Raw genomic sequence first — 19,847 nt, 5'->3', positions numbered from 1 at the left:
ACAGTAGGCCCGGGAATATCACTGCTGGGAGGGACCCTCCGGACCTGGGGCAGGTAAACAGACCTAGAGAGAGACACTTCCCTCATCCCCTGGAATACGTGGGCAGTCTCTGGATAGGGGTGGGACGGCACCTCGGGAGGGGAGGGAGAGGTGGCTGGTCTGGTAACACCGACAGGAGAGCGGCAGAACCAGAGTAGACCGACGGCCCCTCTCCTGGAACTGGGATGGAAAGCAAGAGGGGCTCTCAGGGACTGGGGGTGTCTGGGCCGGGAGGGTCGAACGCCCAGGGCACTGCGCCGCGCAGATGCCGCTCCTGCAGGGAAAAGCTCTGGGTGCGTATGCGGCTAGTCACCTCCTGGGTGCGCAGTGTGAGCCCGAAAATGTCCTCGTGATAGCGTTGCTGATCCTGCCGGGAAAGAGGGCAGCGGATCAGAACAAGAGTGGGACCTAAGCGGGAGTGGGCCCCGCCCCCGGGATGGCCCCGCCCCGCCCCGGCATGGTCCCGCCCCCCGCACCCGCAGCACGCCGATGACGTCGCCGGCCTCGTCCAGCTCCATGTCGCCCTCCGTCGCTAGGATTCGCTGCACCGTCTGCAGGACGCTGGTTGCCATGGTGACGTCGCCGCACACAAACATGTGGCCCCGCTCGAGGCACAGCACGCGGTGCACCTCAGCCGCCAGCTCCGTCCGCAGGATGTCCTGCACGTAGGTCTGAGGGAGGCGGAGGTTAAGCGGCGTGCCCTAAGGCGCGCGTGGGTCCCGGGGGCGGGGGAGGGGCGGGCCCTGCGAGGCTTAAGTGCGCGGCTCTGCGGCCTAGAGAGGTGGAGCCAAACAAGGGGCGGGGCTTGGTGAAGGTGGGTGAGACCAAAAGGCACGCGGGAGGGGCCGAGTGGGGGCGGGGGCCTGCGTGCCGCGGGGTGCCAGCCGAGGGGCGGGGCGCCAGGTGAGGGGCGGGGCGGAGGGCGCGCACCGGAGGGGCGTGGTCGGGCCTGGGCCTGGGCGCCCTGCTGGAGCGCATGAGGGCGCTTCCCCGGCCCCTAGCTTCAGGTTACCACGGCCTCAGGGGGTCGCACCTTAGGGCAGTCGGGCTCCCGAGAGAAGGCGGTGAGGACGCGTCCAAAAACCCCTCGCTGCTGGGCATCCTGCACCTCGTCGCGGTAGAGGTGGTCGAGCTGGGAGCATCGGCAGCCGAACACCAAGGTCATGGGGGCCGGCTGCAGCCCTGCAAGTAGCACTGCGGCTTGGGAGAGCCCCCTCCCAGGGGCGCAGCCCTAGCGACTTCGCCCACTGGCTACTGACAGCCCAAGCCTCTGGTGTCTGGCCTCCAGAAGAGTGCGGAATGCTTTCACAGAGACCTTGCCCGACCCTGGTTTACGGAGACGACGCTCACGGGGAGGCAGCTTACGAGAGGTGGTGGCGCCTCGGGTGGAACGACCAGCGGTGGCATCGCGCTAGAACGTGGGGCTTCTGGCTCAGACGCCCTTGGCACCATCTGACACGGAAGTTCTAAGAGCCCCCATCTAGCACGGTCCCTGCTCCAACCCCATATTCTTCCACACCCTCAGTTTCCGCACTCTCTGCCTTCCTCTCCGTCACAGCCCCCTCCTTTTGTTTTACCGGGTGCCCTGCACACCCCATGTCCAACCTGAACATCCTGTAGCTTCCTTGGGTCTTGGACACAGCTGGGTGGGCTCTGGGGCAGTCCCAAGTACACTTTGGCCATTTGAGTCCTAGCCCCATTCTCTCCAGACTTCCAGTTCCCCCTGTACCCTTGTCTTTAATCCGGTTAGACTGCCTACTTTGTGTCTGGCACCAGGGAGCCAAGTGAACAGGGCACCGCCCTCTGGTTGATCTACTAAGTTTCTGTTCACCTCTGTGGCCTGTTCCTTGCCTTCCTTCCTGTCTTCCAGGTTTCTGTCTTCCAGTCTCTGTCCCTTTCCCCCCTCCTGCCTTCCAGTCACTCCCTTGGCCCCCAGTCTCACCTTTGCTGTCAATGTCGTGCAGCCGCTCCTGCCAAAATCCCCGGAAGGGGGCAATACCTGTGCCAGGGCCCACTAGGATGCAGGGCAAGCTGGGATCGGGCGGCAGCCGGAAGGAGGGAGCCCTAGTGGAGAAACGCTGTCGGCCCCTGTGCTTTCCCAGCTCCCCCGATTCTTACCATCTTCCATTGAGGGGAGAGAAGAGAACTCAGGTTCCACTGATAAGTGGGATAATACTTGCCACGTGTGTTCGACACAGTCTCGCTCACAGAGAGCACGATGTGTTTATGGAAAGAACTCTACCTGCAGGCAGAAACTCCCTGGACCTGTGCTTCTGGAGGTTGGGTCCCAGGAAATACAATGTAATTTGAAGTGAAGAGTGTTCTGATGTCTCAGTTTAAGAGATTTACAAAACATGGGAAGGGAAGGACAGCTTTTGGCTCGTAACGAGTTCACTCATTTTCAGTCATAGCCTTAATATGGGTATTTGGATCGTATTCAGTAGATTGGCACAGTGTGTGATTCCTCCTGATGGGTTTGGGTGACGGGACCTAGTTGGTGCCCATCCTGGAAGCTCTTTTAAGTCCCCCCTGAGACTTTGGGTCCTGGCTGCTGGGTGGGGCGAGACTTCTGAACACGGCACGCAGGAAGGGCATCCTGAAGACTAACTTTCTTCCAGTCCTTACTGATACTTTGGTAACTTAACTAGTTCTCCCTGGACTAAGTGAGGACTAATCCTGGAACAGGACACAGTTCCCAAGTGCCTGACTGCCTCCCCAGTCAGACTGACCTCGAGGATGTAGCGAGGGATGGGGCGCCTGGGTGACTCAGTCGGTTAAGCATCCGACTCTTGATTTCGGCTCAGGTCATGATCTCCCGGTTCGTGAGTTTGAGCCCCGCGTTGGGCTCTGCGCTGACATTGTGGATTTGGGATTCTTACCCCCCCCCCCTCAAAAACAAACAAATAAATACAACTTTCAAAAAAGCCAAATAAGCAGGGGACATAGTGTACCTAAGTGCAGCAGGAGCTGCTGGGCGAATCCCAGCCCTGTCTCTGGGAGGGGAAGCTTCGGGGCAGGACGCTAAGTCCCAATGAGTAAAGCGCCCAAAACTTCGTCGAAGTTCTGAAGTCGCTTGAGCGGACACCCCATCCTTGATACGTGTTGAGTCGGTCCTCCCTGCTCCCAGTCACCAAAGCTTCCACCCTCACCCTGTGCGACCACCTGCTGATTCCTCTGTCTGTCCCCGGCCGTCCCCGGGGCACTTTGTCCACCCCTGCTTGGATGGACACTCTCTCCTTTGATGTCCCTGAACTACTCACTCACCCCCTGATGAAGCAAGGTACGGGATCTCCGGCCTTCAGCTGGCTCAGCCATGTGGAGCAGACTCCATAGTGCAGGGGGCCCAGTCCATCTGGGGGTCGGGGAGGAGAGGGTGCCGGTGAGGGGCCCGTCCCCGGGTCCCCGTGTGGCCCTGGCCCCGGCCCTTCGCAACCTCACCCTGGGTCCTGTACGCCAGCACGGCCACCGTGAGGTGAATCTCTCCCGGGTGGGCGCTGGGCGCCGAGCTGACGGAGTAGTACCGGGGCTGGAGCAGGGGCAGCTGGGTGAGGAGCAGGGGGGCAGGCAGCGCCACGGACGGGAACTGTTCCAGCGCCTCCAGCAGCGTGGGGCACCGGAACCACTTCCACTCCTCGTAGCGCCGGGGGTCCTGGTGGGGGCGGGGCGTCACGGCTCTGGAACCTCCCAACCCTGCCTGCCGACCTCCCTTCTTCGCTCCTCCTGAACTGAGCCCCCTGGGGTCTCTGCCTCCTTAGTTGGGGCCAACAAACGTTTCTGGGGCGCCGAGAACTCGGCGATGAGTTAGTGACTCAGGGGCTGGGTCTTAAGCCCCAGGACACGTGAGCCGGGTGCCTCCCCTTCCCCACCCAGCTCGTCCTGCCTCACCAGCCCCTGCTGCCCGCCGGGGTGGCCCTGCACCTGGCTGAGGCTCTCCAGCTCCTGCTGTTCTCCGGACTCTTCCGCCAGGGTGCTGAGCAGTCGAAGGAGTTGAGGGCTGGGCGGGGAGGTGATGTCCAGGAAGAAGGTGAGAGCCTGGCGGAGCGTGCAGGGGGGCAGCCGGGGGTCCCGAACCCAGCTGGGGGGTGGGCCACCTGGGGGGGGTGGTGTACAGGGGAGGTCTGAGGAAGAGGCCAGCTGGAACTGCGTGGTCTGAGGCGATGGTTGCTTGGGGGTAACACCAGCCCTGACCATCCATGTCTTGCGCTTTATTGGAGACGTTGCCTTTGAACAGTGGTGGTGAACCTGCCTGGGCAGCCCCTGTGTACGTGTGTGTATGTGTGTGTGTGTGTGTGTGTTTGGGGCCCCTGGCTGGTTTGGGCTGGTCTGGGCTCTGCTCCTCCCCCACCAACTTTAACCCTAGGCACTGGTGTGGCAGAGGGTGGACCCGACGGCAGCTATGGAGCAGGCTGGGCTGTCGGGAGGAGACTTTGGGAGGAGCTCAGAGGGAGAGGGCAGCCTTCTGGGGGGCATGGGGGGCAGGTACTGGGAAAGCCACCCTCTGTGGACCATCCCGCAGCAAGGTCACCCTGACAGGAGGAGGCACAGGCGGCTCCGAGCACAGGCATTATGGCCGTGAGTGGAGGTGGAAGCTTCTTGCCAGGCCCTCAGCTCAAGGGGACCCTGAAGTCAGGGGGACAGGGCGGGCTGTCCCTGTCATGTCCCAGACCACGCCTTCTCACCAGGGCTGCCCTTCTCCAGCTGCTCCACGGCCACGGGCTCTCCTGGCGGAGGCGGGTCCTCCACACGGCTCAGCAGCGCCTCCACGAGGCCCGGTCGGTTGGGCGGGCAGATGCCTATGTGGTCCCCCGGCTGGTACTGCAGCCCCTCCTGGCCTCCAGTGTCCAGGCGCACCAGGATCGTGGCCCGGCTGGGGGGTGAGGAGGTAGGGCAGTTAGGGGGAGCGAGGAGGACCTGGGAGGAGGGTGTTGGGATGGGGTGGCGGGGCGGGGTGGGGAGGGGAGGAGAGGCCAGGACAGGTGTGTGTGTGGGGGGGAGGAGAGGTCAGGACAGGTGTGTGGGGGGAGGAGAAGCCAGGACAGGTTTGGAGGGGGGGGGAGGAGAGGCTAGGACAGATGTGGGAGGGGAGAAGAGTCCAGGACAGGTATGTGTGTGTGGGGGGCGGGGGAGAGGCCAGGACAGGTGTGAGTGGGGGCGGGAGTGGTTGTCCTCACGTGGACTTGCTGCTTTGCAGGTTTTCGACTGAGAGGATGGTAGCCTGGAACATCTTCCTCCGGTGCACATGGATCAGGCCTGGGGGGAGAGAGAGACTCAGCCAGAAGCCCGGCCCGGCCCCTGAGAGTTAGTCCTGGGGCCCCGGGAGCCCAGGGGGGGCCGGCAGGGTCAGGGGGAGGCCAGAGCCTCACCTGGCAGCAGCTGGAGGCCCTCCGCCTGGGTGCTGAGCCGGTACCTTTGGCGCTTCCAGCTCCGTTTGGCGCTGAATATGTCCCTGGCGGCAGCCTTGGCGTCCTCTCCCACGCAGAAAGTCTCACAGGAGGCCTGAGGGGCCAGGTGGGGGCTGAGGGCCTCTGGCCACCGGGGAGGGCCGGGGCAGAGAGGAGCTCAGGGGGGCTGAGGTGGGAGGCCGAGCTGGCCTGCTGGGTGTCCGGTTGTCGCCTTCCATTCCGGGGACTGTGGGAGTGGAGGGGCCCTGCCGCGGCTCACGCCTGTGGCGGGGGCGGCCCCGGCGGCGGGACGGAGAATGGGATCGAAATGGAGGCTGAGGCCGACCGTGCCTCGTTCTTCGGCCCATTTCGTGGCTGGGCCACTGCACTAGCTCTCCCCTGACACCCACTCATTCGGGTCACACCGGCTGGTTACTAAATCTGGTGAGCGTTCATCTCTTAGGGAGCGCGGCGCTCGGCGCACGGTGCGTCTGTGCGTTCAGACCTGCGTTCAAACCCTGACTCCTGTGCTTAAATTCCACGTGCCTCAGTGACCCCATCTTTACACCCCGTTAGGTTCTGGCGAAGATTATGTAAAACCCTAGAGCGCTCCTGGCGCAGGACCCTGCATGTGGGGGGGCGGTGGAAAGGGTTTTTGGCTGGTCTGTCCCTCCTGAGTGGCTCACAAAGGCTGGAGGGGGCCCCTGGGGCAAGACCCCTGGGAGGGTGCATATTCTGTTTGTTTCTGTTCAGGTACAAGTCCTGCAAACTGCTTGGCCAGCTCCCGCCTTGAAATCCAGGGTCCCTCTGTGATTGGCTGCTCCCTCTCCTCCGACCTGTGTCACCAGTCTTGTTAATCTTTCTTTTGTGTGTGTAAAGTCTTATATCTCTTCCTTCCTTCCGTGGCCCCCTCCCTTCCTTCCTACCCCCACCGCTGCTGCTGCCGGAGTTAGTGAGTTAGTTCAGCACCTTCCTGCTTCTAGTTGGATGTTCCTCTCATTGACCTCACGTCTTTAAAGTGGTGTCCCTAAAATCTCACAGTGCGCCCTGCTTTTCCTGTCCCACTCCTAGCTTCCAGGCACTCCCTTTCATGTGGTTTCTTTAGTCTTGTTTTCCATTCTCCTCCTCCTCCAACTTGAGCCTGTCTCTTTCTCCAGCTGGGCTTTCTCTACCCCAGCAAGCCCTCTGCCTGCGCCAGGTGCCCCCACAGCCCCCCTCCAAGGATGTCCTCCTCCTCTCCGTCAGCCCAGACCTGCTAACTCTGGGAACCTTGGTTGGGCCAGCCCTGCCCTGAAAGAGCGTCAGGAATGGGAGAAGGAGCCTGGCCAGCTTCAGGCATGACCCCCAGACCAGGCAGAGCTGCCCCCGGAGGAAGCCCAGGCTGAGAAAGTCACAGCTCTGTTAGTCTGGGTGTTCAGGTGGGAGCGGAAGCCTGGGTCAGACGCGGGGACAGGTCCAGGGGCTCACCTGGAAGGCGGCCTGGGCCCAGCCACGGAAGGCCTCCTCCTGGCCACACAGCTCGTCTCCCTGGCCCAGCTGCAGCAGCCGCTCGCCACCCAGCTCCTCCAGCCGTGTGTCCACCGCACGGGCAAAGGCACAGAAGTGGGGGTACGCCCGGGAGCCCAGCCCGAACACACAGAACCTGGGGTGCAGGGAGCCGTCACTGGAGCCCACACCCGTTCCAGCCCCACGCGTGCCCAGACAGCGTGCCCGCCCTCCCCCGCCTCCCCTCGCTGCAGCCCCCCCCAGACCTGAGGGTACCCAGTGCCCCTGCACTGTCTGTGTTACTGGACTCCTTTCTCTTCCGCCTCCAGGAGGACACCAGCGGGTCTGAGCAGGAGACACTGTTGAAGCGGATTTTGTAACTCCTGGCAAAAGAAGACCAAGACAGGGCCGTCACAGGGAGCTGGAGGCTCGGTGCGGGCCCAGACACAGCCAGGGGACAGCTTCAGGGTGTCTACATCTGGGGTAAGAAGGGCCCTGTCCTCGGGCTGGGCTCTGTCTCCCAGGGATCTCTGCGCCTTCAGGCCCTGCGTGCCCCCCTTGTTCTCTCTGAAGGACACCTCAGGACTGGCCAGACTGTGAGTGGGCAGGTCACAAGGGAGGAGGGCATCCTGAGCTGTGATGGGGTCCGGGCCCCCTCACCTCTGCCCTCCAGCTTGTGGAGGTGCAGAGGGGGAACATTTCAGCCCCCCTTTTCTCGTTGTCTCCAGATGCCTCACTGCCCTCCCTCCACCTCCCCCCAAAGTCCCACCCCCACTCACCTGTGTTGTTCTGGCCGAGGGGAGCTGTTGTAGGGACCAGACATTTCCATCAGGGCCGCCGCAAAACTCTGGCGAGGGGAAGCGTGGTTATCGTGGTTAGTTTTGCTTTACTTCAAACCACACAGAAGTTGAAAACTGTACTGGGCTGATCCTTAGAATTCTTATCTGTAAATTGTGATTTTGTTTGGAAAATTTCAAACCAGGTAGCGGCTTTCTGGAAACATGACAGAACCATAAAATGATAAAAGGGAAAATCTACCTTACCTTCCCTCTAGTCCGGGCCCCCAAGGCAGGGGCCCTGTTGACAGGTGTTTAACCTCCGAGCTCTGTTTCGTTGTACTCAGAAATGTATCTGTATTTATAGTTTGTTAAAAAAGTAAAAATGGGGCCACACCATATTTATCTGCTTTTTCTTAACAACCTGTCATGGATATATCATGGATGTCCTTCCTTCCAGGTCATCACATGAAGAATGACCTCCTTTCGAAAAACAAAAATTTTCAAAATTCTTATTTATTTGGGAGAGAGAGGGAGAGAGACAGAGAGAGGGGGAAGGAGGGAGGGAGGGGGAACGAGAGAGAGGGAAGGAGGGAGGGAGGGAGAGAGAGAGAGAGAGAGAGAGAGAGAGAGAGAGAAAGAACCCAAGCAGGGAAGGAGCAGAGAGAGGGAGACACAGAATCCGAAGCAGGCTCCAGGCTCCGAGCTGTCAGCACAGAGCTTGACCCAGGGCTCAAACTCACAAACCCCGAGATCATGACCTGAGCAGAAGTCAGATGCTTAACTGACTGAGCCAGCCAGGTGCCCCCGACCTCTCCTTCTTTGGAATGGCTACATAGTGCCCCCTCATTGGCAGGTACTACATGTAGGAGACTTCCCTCTGACTCAGGAACTCTGGGTGGTCTATGACCGATGCCCAAGCACTTGCGTATATACACTCCTGCTGCCTCTTTTGCGTGTTTCGGTAGGGCCGCCCTTAAAAGTGGAGTTGCCAAGGGGCGCCTGGGTGGCGCAGTCGGTTAAGCGTCCGACTTCAGCCAGGTCACGATCTCGCGGTCCGTGAGTTCGAGCCCCGCGTCGGGCTCTGGGCTGATGGCTCGGAGCCTGGAGCCTGGTTCTGATTCTATGTCTCCCTCTCCCTCTGCCCCTCCCCCGTTCATGCTCTGTCTCTCTCTGTCCCAAAAATAAATAAACGTTGAAAAAAAAATTAAAAAAAAAAAAAAAGTGGAGTTGCCAAGTCAGAGGATTTAAAGACCTGATGAGGAAGGTGAGTCAGACCGTCCCCCAGCAACCAGGTAGAGCAGTGCTCTTTGCTCACTCCTGCCAGCACTGGATGTGGCCAGTCCTTGATGTTTCAGCCAACTCGATAGGGGGAGAACAGCCCTCAGACTCCCTGCCATGCCTCCATCTCGTCTTCTGGAAGGCTGAGCCACGTCATGTTCTGCCGTGAAGATAGCTATGGGCTACACGGAACATCTTGGTGCAGCAAAAGCCAGAAATGCGCCAAGGCTGGGACGTCTCAGCATTAACTGTAGATGCATTTGGGTTGTGGGGGTCTCTAGGTTCAAATACTGCCTAAATTTTGTTTTCTGAACCTTTTGTTGAAGGGTCACACATGCAGAAAAGCACACAGGTCTTTAATGTCCAGCTTTCTAGATTTTCACAAACTGAACCTACCTACGTAGTCCGCATCCTCTCCAGAAACATCGCTAGAATCCTAGGATTCACCTCCTTACCCCTCTGAGTCACCAGCCCCCCCCCCCCCACCCCGCGAGGGCAACCACTCTCCTGATTAAGTCACCATGAATTGGTTTTGTCTTCTCTGCACTGAATACAGAGTGAACCCTGTGGTCTGATTCTTTTGTGTCTGGCTTCTTTCCCTCTACGTTACATTTGTCAGGTTCATCTATATCGTGTGGTTGTGATCCGTTCGCCCTCATTGCTGTATAGACTTTGAATAAAACCACAATGTGTTTCTCCATTCTTACTGTTGATTGTCATTGGAATTGTCGCCAGTCTGGGACTGTTATGAACAATGTTGCCATACACATTCTTGTTAGTGTCTTTAGCGAATACACCCCATTTTCTATGGGGCGTATTCCTAGGTTTGCTCCATTTTTTAAAAAATCAGATAAAATTTACATACATCGAAATGCACAGACTGTAGTGTGCGGTTCAATCCATTTGGCTGTTCGGCAGGGTTTTTCTTTTGTTTGTTTGTTTGTTGGTCTTAAAGTTAAACACACATTTACCCGATGACCCAGCAATTTTCTCGTAGGTATTCATCCAAGAGAAATGAAAACATAGGCCCACGAAAGCCTTGCACAAGAATGTTCATGACAGCTTGATTCATAATAGCCAAACACTGGAAATGGCCCAAGTGTCCGTCAGCAGGAGAGCAGAGAAACACGCATTGTAGTCACATAGTGAGCACTGCTCAGCGGTCGAAAGGAATGAGGTGCTGAATCATTCACGGTGAGGTGAGCCTCAAAAGCAGGCCGAACACTTACCGTGTGCTCCCCTTTCTATGACATCCTAGAGTGGGCGAAACTAAGGTGACAGAAGTCAGAAGGGTGCTGGCCTTCGGTAGGGATGGCCTGGGAAGGGGCTGGCCGGAGGCATTGACGAAGGGGACTGCCCAGGTGATGGAAATGTGCTGGGTCTTCATCGGCTCGTGGGTCACACGGGTGCAAACACTACTCTTATACTAAAAGAGTAAGTGATTCTATCTTCCTTTGCAATGCAGATGAGAATGGGGGCCAGCATGGACCGCACGGCAGGGGGAAGGCTTGCATCGGAATTCTGCTTTAGGGTACTTGAGGAGGTACTTCGTGCTAAGAAGGCATTTATCGCCTAGATGCTGAAACATGAGAGCCCTAGAAATGAGTGCAGCTGGGGCCTCCAGGGACGGAGAAGCTGGAAAGATAATGGTTAATAATAAAGTGTTCTGTGGCGGTGCTCTAGTTCGCTTCTTTAAGGATTTGTTCAGAAAGCGAAGTTGCCTGATCTCTGTTGACATCTCTTTTTCTTTCGTCAAGGAAAGAAGAAAAGGAAAAGCCGACATTGTGTAGCGGGCGGAGTATCGCTGTTTTTCTAATTTGTCCATGCTTGAGAGCAGTCTAACCTCGTCAGTCAGCCCAGAAGTGCCTTCCATGTGTTAAATGCTTTTACTGATCATGGAAATGACTTGGGGACACACTGAAGCAGGTGTGTGTGTGTGTGTGTGTGTGTGTGTGTGTGTGTGTGTGTGTCAGGGGCAGCCCCTGTGTGACCTGGAGAATGGCTTGTGCAGGCTCTGGGGTCCCAGTGGAATGTCCACACTCGCACTCTGGGGGACTCTCAGGGCATCACCACTCTCCCTCGTGGGGATGGGGTTCCTGCCCAGCCACTCCATGTTGAGTCTTCCCTCATTCCCAGTGGCCCCTTTACTGCTGGGTCTCACCTCTCCATTCTCTGGGGGATCACCATTCCCGAATGTGCTGGTCACGACCAGCACTAGCGTCTCATGCTCGAGGGACACGACATCATACTCATCCATGCACAGGACCTGTGGACAAGGAGAAGACAGATGTCCCAGGGACTTGGTCTCTGCTGCCCTCGTACCTCTACTCTGGTCTCTCGAGGCAGGGCACAATTCCGACCCTGACTCAGGCCCCTACTCAATCCCTGAATCCATTCGGATCCCGGGGTTCCTCCTGGGCTCTGACTTGTGACCCTCTCCTGTCCTCCAGAGCACATCTGAAGATACAGATCAACTCCCCCCCCCCCCCGCCCCTTCTAGGTCCCCACCCCTCTGGGCTTAGCCCTACCCGGGGATCGAAAGCCTTCCGGAAGAGTCTCCCCAGCTGCTGTGCATAGCTCTGGGCCCGGCCGGTCTCGGAGCCATACAGGATTGTTGCCTTTACTCGCTTTGCCATCACGGTGCCCATGAGTGAGGCAGAGATCTTCACCGCACTGCAGGCGAGGGGGGGGGGTGAGGGGGGGGTCCCAGGCACACGGAGCCAGGGCCTCCCCCGGTGCACGGTCCAAGCAAGGTCTTGGGGCGCTGAGTGGTGGGTGTGGGAGTTGGTGGGCCTTCCCACTGCTAAAGCTGGTGCCCTGGGTGTGGGGGAACAGCAGCATTCCTAGGGCACCTACTTGGCCACTTCCTTAAAGGTCTTCTTCCTGGTGATGCCGGCACCCTTGGACCCACTTCCCTTCCACGGGTCTGGCTGCAGGGGAGTGATGGGGGGAGTGGAGGAGGAGGAGGTAAGTAAAGAAAGCAAAAATTTGGAGGCCCCTGGGGGCTGCTGACAGCGGGCAAGAGCTAGCGGGGTGGGCACCTGATAGTGGAAGGCAGGGGACAGGACATAGTTGACCATCTCCTGATGGAACACAGGGGTGAGGCTGCCGGAGATGGGGGGCACGATCCAGGCCCAGTCGGCAGGGCAGCCCCCCCTAGCCTTCTGCTCATTCTCCAGGTGCTTCATGAAGGAGGCCGTGGTAGCATGGTGGTCCACAATGGTCACTTTGGCCAGCTGGGGTCGGGGAGGCAGGGGCTTAGACTCAGCCTACAGACCCACACTTGTCACCCTGACCACCGCTGTGTCCTGGGTCACCCCACACCTAACACAGGCCGTGTCCCCCTACCATGCTGTCACCCCTGCACGCGTGCAGCGTGCACGGCCACCCCCGAGGCTCAGTAGCAGCAGCTCCGGTCTCCCACATCTGGATGTCCTGCCCCCGCAACCAAAACATCCTAAACTCTGGCCAAGTCCTCAGCAGGCAGTTTCCTCGAACAACAATGCTCAGCAGGCCTTCAATCCTGGAGTTAGTATTCCCAGAAGCTGGCGGGTCCCACAAACCACCATACCCACTGTGCCCCGGGGGCTTGCGTTACTGAGCATGTGCTGGTCAGCAGGGCTCCCGGCGTACCAGACCATCCTACCGCGGCACCCGGAATCGCATGTGCTGTGTCCCCGGACCGGAGTTGCATTGCTGTGTCCCCAGACCTGCAGGCCCAGTGTGCCTCACGGACTACGGCACTTCTTCCTGTTGTCTCCAACTCCTACCCCGTCTCTAGGTGCCTCCCTCTCTTCCAGCCCCAGCCCCTTGCCCTCCTGGCCAGTCTGGGCCTGCGTACCTGGTAACTGTGCAGCACGGCCAAGTTGATTTCCACGGCTGCCTTGTCTTTCCACAGGGACGAGGTGGTCCGGGTATCCAAGTCCATGCAGACGGCCACATCCTGGGAGCAGGGGTGCATAGCGTTGGTAGGGACAAGGTGTAGGGGAGAGGACGGAGTAGAAGGTGCGAGGGTGGCCAGAGGCCTGACTGCTTAGTTTGGGGCTGGTTCAGGTCCTTGCCTGCAAAGGCACCCCAAAACATAGAGGGACCCTGGGTCAGTTACTTCTCTGCCCCGGGTCTTAACTTCTCGTCTCTAAAATGGGTCTTCACGTTGTTTTGCAAGATCTGCTTTGAGAATCTGACGAAAGCTATAGAGTCATAGGTCCTATTCCCGGAAACACAATTCCATATTTGTGCCAATACGCATGCATTCCTTTGCCCCAAACTTGTGGTCCCAGAGCCTCCAAAGTCCTAATCTGAGAGGCAGCTGGGACCTTAGATCCTCCCAGCTGCTGACAGTCTGTGGATCCGTTTGCGCGTCAAAGGCTCCAGCCCGGAGGGGATGGGGCGGGCAGCCCCCCGCACCCCCTCCCCACCCTCTGGTCCTCACCTCCAGGATGTTGTATCGGTGCGGGTCACACAGGTTCCGCGTGCCGATCTCAGTGCTCATGTACCAGCCGCTGAAAGGGGCCGCGGTGAACTCCAGCCCCCCGATTTCCAGCAACATGTTGCTCACCGCCGGGAGGGCGTACCAGCGCAGGCCCAGGGCCGCAAACCACTCCAGCCTGGGGGTGTCGGGGTGTGGGATTGAGCTGCCCGTGGAGCCTCGGTGCCTGGCCACCCCACCCCCGGGCAGCCCCTCCACCACCTGACCCAGGCCCTGCCACGCTCACGTGGGGTGCTCCAGGGGCACCTCGAGGACCAGCTCGGGGGGCAGGGCAAAGAGTTCCGGGGGCTCATCTGGGGCCTGGAGCAGTAGGGGCAGTACATCAAAGCGGCCGTTTCCCGGGGTCCAGCCGTGCTGGATGCAGAGCTGCGGGGAGCGGGGCCAGAGGGGCGTCTGAGGGGCCCAACCCCCCACTCTCCTCAGGGACCCCCTTCATCGGCATCTCCCTCCGTCATCTCAGTGAGGGTCCCCCCTCCCTGCTTCATCGCCCACCCTTTGGACCCCGTGCCCCATCGCAGAGCCCTCACCGGCCGGCCTCCACTTCTCCGCCTCTCTGTGCCCACCTCAGTGATCTCCACGTTGGCTGGGTCCCCCCGCACGGAGCCATCCTGCTGCCTGTACCCCGCGTAGCGCACCAGTTGGCTGTTCCAGATTCGGAAGTCTCCGCGGCCTGGGGCGCGCTGGGGGAACACTGTGATGGCCGAGCTGACATGGGGACGACAGCTGTCAGAGCCCCACCTCTGCTGGCACCTAGGGGAGGGATGCCATCTGGCACGGCGTTGGTGGGGGGGGGGCACTCACCGGAGGTTGCCCCGGTTGGTGGCGTACTTGATGTGGTTGCAGATGTAGGTGAACATCTCCTGGGCAGAGTTGCAATCCCGGGCATCAAACACCTGAGCCAGCCAAGGCAGGGGGACAGGGGGACACAGGGGTCTTGAGTATCAGCTCTAGGAGAAGGTAAGGAGGCAGGGGAGGGTGTCGCCACCTCCTGAGAGGCCTCCAAAGGCTGGAGGTGTTACTCGTCATGGTTCTTTCTCCTCCAAGGAGCCTCCCTGACCGCGTGCACGCACACTGAGCCCTTCCTGCCCTGTGCCCCACACACCCAACGCAGCCTTGTCTGCCTTTATCTCCTTGCTGGGACATCTCCCCACCCCTGCAGAAGCTGACTCAGTACCTGCCACAGAGGAGGGACCCAGTCATTACCAACCCGACGGCCAGGGAGGGGTGCCAACTGACGGGGAGGCCACCTAAGGGTGTGGGTGGTGAGTTCCCCGTTACCTCGTGGTGCTCAAGCAAAGGCGGGTGACCCCAGCCAGTCATCAGACTGTCCCTGAGCACACTGCTGATGGGAAGGGGGTTGGCTGCACGAGGTGGCCGTCCGGGAGTCTGCCTGTCCTGATACTCCTATGCTAGTAGAAGCCATCTTGACTGGCTGAGGGTGGGGGGGGGGCCCGCAGGGGGCCGGGAGATCCCTTTCCTGCTTGTGTTAGTGACCGAAGCAGGGGGTGGCAGTGGCTGGCCTGGGGCCACGGGAGGGATGTAGCAGTGAGTGTGATCACATTTGGAAGGTCTGATGGGTTCAAAGCTCAGCTTTGAACAACTTCAAGGGTATGCAAGGTTCAGACAGGATGGTTCTTTTATTCGAGACTTCTTTGGCATTTGCTGAGCAGGTGGCTTTATTCCAAATTCTTTGGTGGCCAGTTACAGCTGAGGAGGCCAAGGTCATGGGTTAAGTTCCCCTGCAGGTCAGCTCGTTTCTCTTAGGCTGTTCCAGTGGTGGGAGCGTGAAGGAGTCTGTGGGGCCCAGGCAGGCACTAGAGGGCTGGGCTGGGCAGGTGAGGCTGGCACGGAAGAAACAGCCAGGGGCCTCTTCCAGAAGACTGCTTCTGTTGAACTGATGATACCGCCCAGGGACCACGGCTCAGCTGTCCTCACTGACCCAGTGTATCTGGGTGTTTCTCCTCGCAGCCAGTCAAGACACTGCCTCTGGACTTAACAACCAGGTGGTGGCTACTGGACTGGGGGCTCCCCAGGGGTACCGATCTCTAAGTCCCCACTGCTTGGGACCCCCCCAGGGAAGCCTCAGGGGCTGCCCTCACTGCTCCTTTCCTTTCTCGTGTCCCCCAGTCCCCATTCTGGGTGCTTGCTAGCCAGCCACACCTGCAGCTTCCCCCACTGGATCCGGCCCACGCAGCGGGGTGCATTTCTCCAAGCCTGCTTAGCCCCGAACACCAGCTCGCTCTCCCGAAGCTGGTATGTGCCTGCGGCTGCTATCTCGGCTTCCACCTCCTGAAGCCTCTGCTCGTGGGCCTGGGAGCCACTCCTGTGGTGGAGAAGAAGGAAGTCGAGTCAGCGAGGGGTGGGGGGAGAGGTTCCCCAGGCTTTGTGTGGGTGTTGGGGGGAGGCTGGTGTCAGGGTGTGGGATAGGGGGCAGCTCCTGGGGAAGGTGATCATCATTTCGAGGCCTCGGCAGGACCAGGGCCCCAGGTCAGAGGACAAGGGTGGGCCGTGCGTCTCAAGGCACGGTGTCACCTCTTGATGGAGCTGTAGTACTGGTTGATGAAGTCCCTGGCCTGGCTCAGCAGCTGCTCAGTGGGTGGTGGGTCCTGGGAGGGCCGGCTCTGCAGTTTCCGTGGAAAAACCAGGGAGCCCAGGCAGCGTCTAGGGGTGCAGGGCCCCTCCTGGGTTGGGGTGGAGGGCAGAGGCAGAGAGAGCAGGGAGCACAAAGGTGAGGACCTGGTCAGGGTGCAGAGGCAGGGGAGGGGGCAGAGGGAGGGTGGGTCTGGGCAGGTGTGGGTTCAGGGCTGGGACCGAGACTGGAAGTAGGGGTGAGGTTGTGCCAGGTTATGGTAGGACTTGGGGCAAGGGCGGGAGGCCGGGAGTCACCAAAGTCCCCTGGGCGTCCCTTATCTCCTCTGGCTCTTCCCAGTCTCTCTTGTCTTTGGAGACCAAAGGGCGAGTTCTAGAGGGGACTGGCCTTCGCCCCCCTGACCCTGACAGGGGACGGGGAGGGCTCCTGGCCTTACCTGCTGTGCCTGGGCACTCAGGGTGTCATAAGTGATGCTCCCCACCTCCCAGTTCTTCACACGAGGGAACTTGGGCCCCTCCGGGGGCTTGGTGAGCGGGGGACTGCTGGGACCCAGGGGAGGGGTCATGGGGGAGGAACTTTTTCCCCCCAGAGACCCCTCCGACAACATTCAGAACCGCAGTGATTGATTGCTTGCCTGCCATGTGCTTTCCTACACTTTCTCTGTCAGCCCCCTCGAAAACCTTAGGAGGTAGATAATATATTTGTGTCCTCATTTACAGACGAGGAGGGACCTGAGGCTCAGAAAAGTTAGGAATCTTGCCAGGGGCCACGTGGGAAGAACCGGTCCCTTTAAAACCCAGGCCCACCTGTCTCCCAAGTCGTCAGACCCTGGGCTGCCCAGGGCTGCGAGCACTGAGCTCCCGAGCCCCTGGCCCAAGGCTGAGTCTCATCCCTGTTCAGGGCCCACCTCACCCCTTCTGGACAGGGGGGGGGGGTCCAACCCCCCCGGAGCTGTGATGAACCCTACCAGGAGGGGCATGGAACCCACCCTTGAGCTGAGGGAAACCCTGGGATTCCTCAGCCCAGATTTTCCTCCCCAGTCACCCCCTGCTGACAGTAACTGTTGTGTGAAAGGAGGCCTCAGAGGCCTTATCACTTCCTCCCAGAGGCTGAGGCCAGCCGAGGGGAGGAAGGGAGGGCCTCGGACCTTGGGTGCGCCAGTGCGGAGCCTTCCCCGTGGAGCTGCCTCCGGCCCTGCCACCCTGCTTGGCCTGGCACCCCACCTGGCCTTCAGCCGCCCTCTCTCTCTTCTCGGGGCTGAAGGTACCACGTTAGTTTGGGGGTGACAGCCGCTAGGAGGTGGGGCCTGGAGGAGAGGAATGCGGCCTGTTTGCTCTCTTCTCAGCCTCCCATGCCAAGGTCCTGAGTCTCCCGGGGGCCGACTCTCTCCCCTTCTAGATTGCCTTCTCACTCCCCTGTAACTACCCTCCCCGGCCCCTTTCTTCTCTTAAATAATCCTCACCGTTTGTTGGAGGCTTGTCGCGAGCCAGAAACCCGCACCAATCCCATGGAGTAATTACTGCTATATCCCTATTGTGTATAAACGCTCAGAGAGGTGAAGTAACTTGCTCAAAGTCAAACAGCTCTTGGCGGCAGAGTAGCAATTCAAACCTGGTAAACTGGCACCTTTACCTCCCGCTCTCACCTGTTGCCTGCTGGTCCTGACCCTGGTCTCTTCTCCGAACCTCCCTGATTGTCCTGTTCTATCCACACCGGTAGGTAGCCCTTTTGTGCGGGCGACTTGGTCCTCCTGGCCGGGCTACGGGCTCTAGCCCTTCCCAGCCTGGGGCTTTAGGGCTTGACACCCTCCCGCCTGCCCCCTGCTTCTCGCCGCCTCCAGGGCCCTTACCTGCGGTCTGGCGCGGGTGGGGGTGGGGGTGCGGGTGCCGGTGCCCTGCCGGGCTCTGCTGTCGGGGAGGCTGGGCCCTGCTTGCCGCACAGGCCCAGTCCCAGCCCCAGCCCCAGGCCGCAGGGAGGCCCCGGCTCCTGGCCCACACTCTTCAAATTGCCCATGTCAGCCTCGCCTCCGCTCTGGCACTCTGAGCAGAGCCCAGGCCTTTTCCTTAGGAAGGGGAGGGGGCAGTGGGAGGGGGCTCTCCGGTGCTGGCCCTTGCCCCGCCCCTGCCCCACACACAATGGGACAGGAACAAGGCAGGCTGGGAGGCTCTAAAGCCTTGGGCTCCAAGCCCGCCCAGAGGGTGGGGGGCCGGACGCCTGGGTTCCGCTCAAAGGACTAGGACTGATAAGTGGGAAGCCAGGTGTTCTTGGAGCCCTGGGGCAGGGTGGGAGTGAGGGAGGGGGTAGGGGTTAGGGGAGGAGTCGGCAGGGTGGACAACCAGAGGGTCAGAGAGGCCTGTCAGTGTTGTCTGGCAGAGTGGAGGACTTGGCCCTTGCCCTTGCTGGCCTTGCCCCGAGGACTTGGGTGGGAGGCGAACGCTGTGTCAGTAGCAGGGGACGATTCCCGGACTCCTAGTGACCACGGGCACCCCTAGGGTCCCTCCGGGTGCTCTTCTTCCCCACTCTGTCTACAGCTAAGCCCTCCTGGACCCCCACCTTTGAGTGCCTTTGGCTCCTTGGGGATACAGGCTCAACAAGGATTCAGTGACCCTTTGTCCTTGAGTCTGGCATTAGGGTATCCCTTCCCCTCCCAGCCCCAATTTCCTGGAACCCCCGCCCCCCATGACTCAAATGGGGGACACAAAAGAGCAGGAAGCTGCCATCCAGGGCCTCCACCCCCACCCTGTCATCCAGTGACGCACGCTTCCCCGGGGGTGGTAGGTCAGCGGATAGGCCCAGCGGTCAGTGCTGAGGCAGGGCCTGCCCACCGGGAAGATCTCGCAAGAGTGCAGGGACGGGGAAACTACAATACCCAGGGTGCAGGAGGTGCACAGCAGCCCTCTTCAGGCCCCTCGGGCCGTCGTGCAAACTGGGGTTTGTAGTTCTAAGCCACGGGGTTGGCGGGGGGCTGGAGAGAGGCTTTGAGCTGGGGCACTCCGGTCTAGGGGTCAGAGCCTCGTGGCTATGAGACCACAGAGACTCACAGAAGCTGTGGGAAAGAAACGGAAGGTGAGAGACCGGGAGAGGCAGAGACTGGGAGAGGCAGACAGGCAGACAAACAAACACGGAGATTTGTGTTGGCTGGGCTCCTCTGAAAAGCAGTGGAGGGTAAGGTTGGGGTGGGCCTGGGTGGGGGCCGGGCAGGCGGATCAGCCGGAAGGAACAGGCTGTACCGTGAGCTCTGGGGTCACACCAGGAAGGTAGGGTCTGCCAGCCTGGGGGGAGGTGGGTGAGGGGACCTTGTAAACACAAAGTGGCCTCAGCTCCTGAACACCTGGAGGGTTTGCTCCCGCTCTCTTGCAAAGGGGCAAGTGGGAGGCAGACGCACAAGGCCCAAGCCCAATCCAGACCCGCCCCCGAGGGCCCCGGAGCCCGAGGCGCCACCCCACTCGCCCCCTTCTCCCAGCAAGGCAGGAGGTGGATTCAGGCCCCTTTCCGCTTCTGCTTCCCATTCTGCTGGGTCTTCACTACGCAGAGCCCCCGCTGGCCTGGCAGAGAGCCTCCCAGAGCTCACTGTGGTCTGAGCCTCTTCCTGGCGGATCCTTGTTCCTTCTCTCCATTCACAGATACCAGACCTGCATCTTGTTCTGGAAGCTTCCATTGCCTTCCCTTTCTTTTTCACAGACGTGACTCCCAATGGATGTCTTTGACTTCTAGCTCCTTCTTGCTGTGCTTCCTGAAGGACCTGACCACCACACAGCCCCAGTATGTTTCCTCTGTGAGGCCTCCCTCAGCACCCCCTCTCTCTG

At 60.0% G+C, this 19,847-nt stretch overlaps 1 protein-coding gene and 1 long non-coding RNA gene across 4 annotated transcripts; one reads left to right on the top strand and one right to left on the bottom strand.

Moving 5' to 3' along the window:
• Positions 1 to 15: 15 nt before the first annotated feature.
• Positions 16 to 18,054, bottom strand: NOS3 (nitric oxide synthase 3). 3 transcript variants are annotated; one of them, XM_047096753.1, is made up of 26 exons: positions 17,891 to 18,054; positions 16,478 to 16,583; positions 15,984 to 16,132; positions 15,612 to 15,774; positions 14,253 to 14,344; positions 14,015 to 14,156; positions 13,678 to 13,817; positions 13,395 to 13,569; positions 12,804 to 12,905; positions 12,004 to 12,198; positions 11,819 to 11,892; positions 11,491 to 11,635; positions 11,124 to 11,228; positions 7,685 to 7,752; positions 7,172 to 7,288; positions 6,888 to 7,062; positions 5,403 to 5,535; positions 5,211 to 5,289; positions 4,719 to 4,906; positions 3,958 to 4,130; positions 3,478 to 3,688; positions 3,304 to 3,391; positions 1,982 to 2,103; positions 1,073 to 1,221; positions 516 to 710; positions 16 to 406 (listed from the first exon to the last, which is right to left on the bottom strand). In XM_047096753.1, the coding sequence occupies exons 1-26, from the start codon at positions 18,052 to 18,054 to the stop codon at positions 245 to 247; spliced, it is 3,612 nt and encodes a 1,203-aa protein (XP_046952709.1). In that variant the 3' UTR covers positions 16 to 244. The 3 variants fall into 3 exon arrangements, with proteins under 3 accessions (XP_046952709.1, XP_046952711.1, XP_046952708.1); XM_047096755.1 differs by having other exon boundaries at positions 16,478 to 16,580; XM_047096752.1 differs by having other exon boundaries at positions 16,478 to 16,616; positions 17,903 to 18,054.
• LOC124524467 (uncharacterized) lies at positions 4,225 to 8,247 on the top strand. Its single transcript, XR_006965244.1, has 3 exons — positions 4,225 to 4,921; positions 5,231 to 5,337; positions 7,235 to 8,247. It is a non-coding gene; the product is annotated as an uncharacterized LOC124524467 (long non-coding RNA).
• Positions 18,055 to 19,847: the final 1,793 nt, after the last annotated feature.

This window comes from Lynx rufus, unplaced genomic scaffold, assembly GCF_022079265.1.
Source record: "Lynx rufus isolate CCGP_SWC_20201006 ecotype Redwood Valley unplaced genomic scaffold, mLynRuf1.p SCAF_4, whole genome shotgun sequence".
Taxonomy (NCBI): domain Eukaryota; kingdom Metazoa; phylum Chordata; class Mammalia; order Carnivora; family Felidae; genus Lynx; species Lynx rufus.
This window is presented reverse-complemented; position numbering and strand designations above follow the sequence as displayed.

What these genes read in the sequence shown, in the direction of transcription:
- NOS3 (XM_047096752.1), bottom strand. Translation starts at nt 18,054, where the DNA reads ATGGGCAATTTGAAGAGTGTGGGCCAGGAGCCGGGGCCTCCCTGCGGC. An exon ending in GGAAGGCTTTCGATCCCCGG is followed by an intron (nt 11,229 to 11,490) that starts GTAGGGCTAAGC and finishes CCTTGTCCACAG; the next exon opens with GTCCTGTGCATGGATGAGTA. An exon ending in GGGCCCAGGCCGCCTTCCAG is followed by an intron (nt 5,536 to 6,887) that starts GTGAGCCCCTGG and finishes CTGGCCCCTCAG; the next exon opens with GCCTCCTGTGAGACTTTCTG.